Below are 2,339 nucleotides of genomic sequence, written 5' to 3'. Positions count from 1 at the left end.
TAATACGCTAATAAGGACGTTCTTTTCTGGGGAAAACTAATACAAAAGACTGACCTTATGTCGCATCTATAGAGACGTTGCGTTAACGTCGACTCGTGTATAATATGCTTTGTTCTCTCTTGTAATTGCATGCATGAATGAAATTCGATGACGTCACTGCCGTAGGTTTATGTAGCATGTAAATAATTATGGCCGACCGCTGTCCAGATTAGAGTACTGCGATGTACTTGATTAGCTCCACGGCCTCTCGCGATTTGAAATCTCTCACATTGTGCTTAATATAATTAACCTGTCATTAAGGCCTTAATGACATACTTAATTGACCTATGTGGCAACAGCCAACCTTCACCTTTGTGCTTTGATCAGATAAGCTCGATTTCGAGCATGTGCGCAAGTTGTTCCAAAATGACAAGAAAATAATTGTATAGGACTAATGTTTAAGCTAAAATTCCAATGATCGACTAATTATTCAATTCCGAAAGACCAACCCCGTCATATTTTGTTAGCCGGCTTAGTATATGACATTCGACCAACAAGAATCTTCGCTGTAACGTGCAAACTGATTTTATATCTTTAGAAATTCTTCAAGTGTAAGTGGTCCGATTTTTGGCAATTCCAAGATACTTCGCATGATCTACTTCATCTCATTGACATGATAAATCAAGTCAATCATTATTTTCATAGATATTCATGTGTCATATAAGAATCAACAAATATATCTCTAAATTCTAATTATCTGAACTCTCAGATCAAAAACTCTTATCGACATGACACGTGCCGTAACCGATAAGGAAGTATGCTATCTCAAAGTCATCTTTCACCGTCCCCTTAAGATAAATTCCATTTTTTACCGCATATGCAAAGGGTACAAGAAGAAGATTCTCGATTTGTTGATTATATATTGTGATTTGAAAACTAGATTGTCCTCACGCAATGACATTTATCCGCTGCTCGCTGTACCAGATAGTATCAATATGGGTGAGCTTCCAGATCACTTGCTTGATTGGATCATTGGCAAAAGTCACATCAAATAAGAAAAAAAAAATTGAAGAGAGAGAGAGAGAGAGAGAGAGAGAGAGAGGCTCAATCATGCTCAAAGTCACACATAGCATAGCATAGCAATGTTCATCACCGTCTAGTGATTGTACCCTTCTTTGTCCTCGCTCGTTCAGCCAATAGATTGTAATCTCCTCCTCCTCCTCCTGCGATGCCACAACCACCACGGCTTTCAGATTAGCTACCAAAGTTCATTATAATCGTATAATAACACCAACATCAGCTACGCGATAAACAAATGTAATCCCCCTCTATAGTTTAATCTACACCCCGCTTGGCACTCTTATAAGCTCTTCATACATCGTCCTCATAGCAGGAAACCCTTCCTACCCCCAACCACCATGCCGGATGTCCAACCTCCCTACACACTGCCGCCGCCCCCTCAACTGCTGGTGCCGCCGCCCCCGCCGTTGAAGTCCAATTTGCCGATGCTGTACTACGGGCTAGTCGTGGTGGGGACAGCCGCCCTCGTGCTGGCCTTGTACAACCTCATCATCATCAAGTGGTGCACCAGCCGCTACCGGTCCGGCCGGAGGGCCGAGCGGTTTGTCGAGCTCGTGTCGGCGAGCCGGAGCTTCGAGAACCCTAACCGGAACCTGTTGTCGAGCTTCAAGTACAAGAAGGATGCAGCGGCGGCGGCTCAGGAGCCCGGGAGCGAGTATGAGTGCGCGGTCTGCTTATCGGTCTTTGAGGAGGGCGAGGAAGTGAGGCAATTGCCGCGGTGTAAGCATTCGTTTCATGTGTCGTGCATTGATATGTGGTTGTACTCTCACTCCGATTGCCCGCTCTGCCGCTTGCCGGCGCACCCGCTGTCGCTGCGGCCCCGGTTGCAGCCGCTGCCGCCGCTGCTACCGCCGGAGAGCGCGCCGGAGAATTCCCGGGAGGGGCTGTTGGAGTCGGGCGTGTCAGTTTGAGGTCCTTGTATTTTATTAGGTTTTGTTTTTTCTTTCCATTGTAGAAAATGAAGTTTTTGTTCTTTTTCACTCAATGAATGATAAAACGTTGTTGATATTCGGCTGTGGGTCCTTTTCTTGCCGTCGATGGGAATCTGATGTGGGTTAAAACTTAGGACGATAATTACGAAGAAAATTGAAAGAACATTATTTATTACAAGTTGGGTAAGTTTTTATATGTAATTAAAAGTAAATTTCAAATGTTTTTTTGCAAATGGGTAAATTTGTTGCTGAGGAAATGATTGGGCCGTCGGCCTAAACATACAAAATTGGTAAAATTTCACTTTCACCTCCCTCCCAAGAGACAATGGAAATTGAAAAAAATAGGAT

General features: G+C 43.9%; 1 protein-coding gene across 1 annotated transcript; it reads left to right on the top strand.

The window, feature by feature from the left end:
* Nucleotides 1–1,057: 1,057 nt before the first annotated feature.
* On the top strand, nucleotides 1,058–2,067 carry LOC115668468 (RING-H2 finger protein ATL52-like). The gene has a single exon (XM_030589914.2). The coding sequence runs from the start codon at nucleotides 1,398–1,400 to the stop codon at nucleotides 1,968–1,970; it is 573 nt and encodes a 190-aa protein (XP_030445774.2). The 5' UTR covers nucleotides 1,058–1,397; the 3' UTR covers nucleotides 1,971–2,067.
* Nucleotides 2,068–2,339: the final 272 nt, after the last annotated feature.

Source organism: Syzygium oleosum, unplaced genomic scaffold (assembly GCF_021117445.2).
Source record: "Syzygium oleosum isolate NSW1041296 unplaced genomic scaffold, Sole_v2.1 Sole_v2.04, whole genome shotgun sequence".
In the NCBI taxonomy this organism is placed as follows: Eukaryota; Viridiplantae; Streptophyta; class Magnoliopsida; order Myrtales; family Myrtaceae; genus Syzygium; species Syzygium oleosum.
Note: the sequence above shows the minus strand (reverse complement) of the source record. Positions and strands in the feature narration are given on the sequence as shown.

Bases quoted from the DNA above. Each gene is read 5' to 3' on its own strand.
- LOC115668468 (XM_030589914.2), top strand. From the start codon at position 1,398: ATGCCGGATGTCCAACCTCCCTACACACTGCCGCCGCCCCCTCAACTG.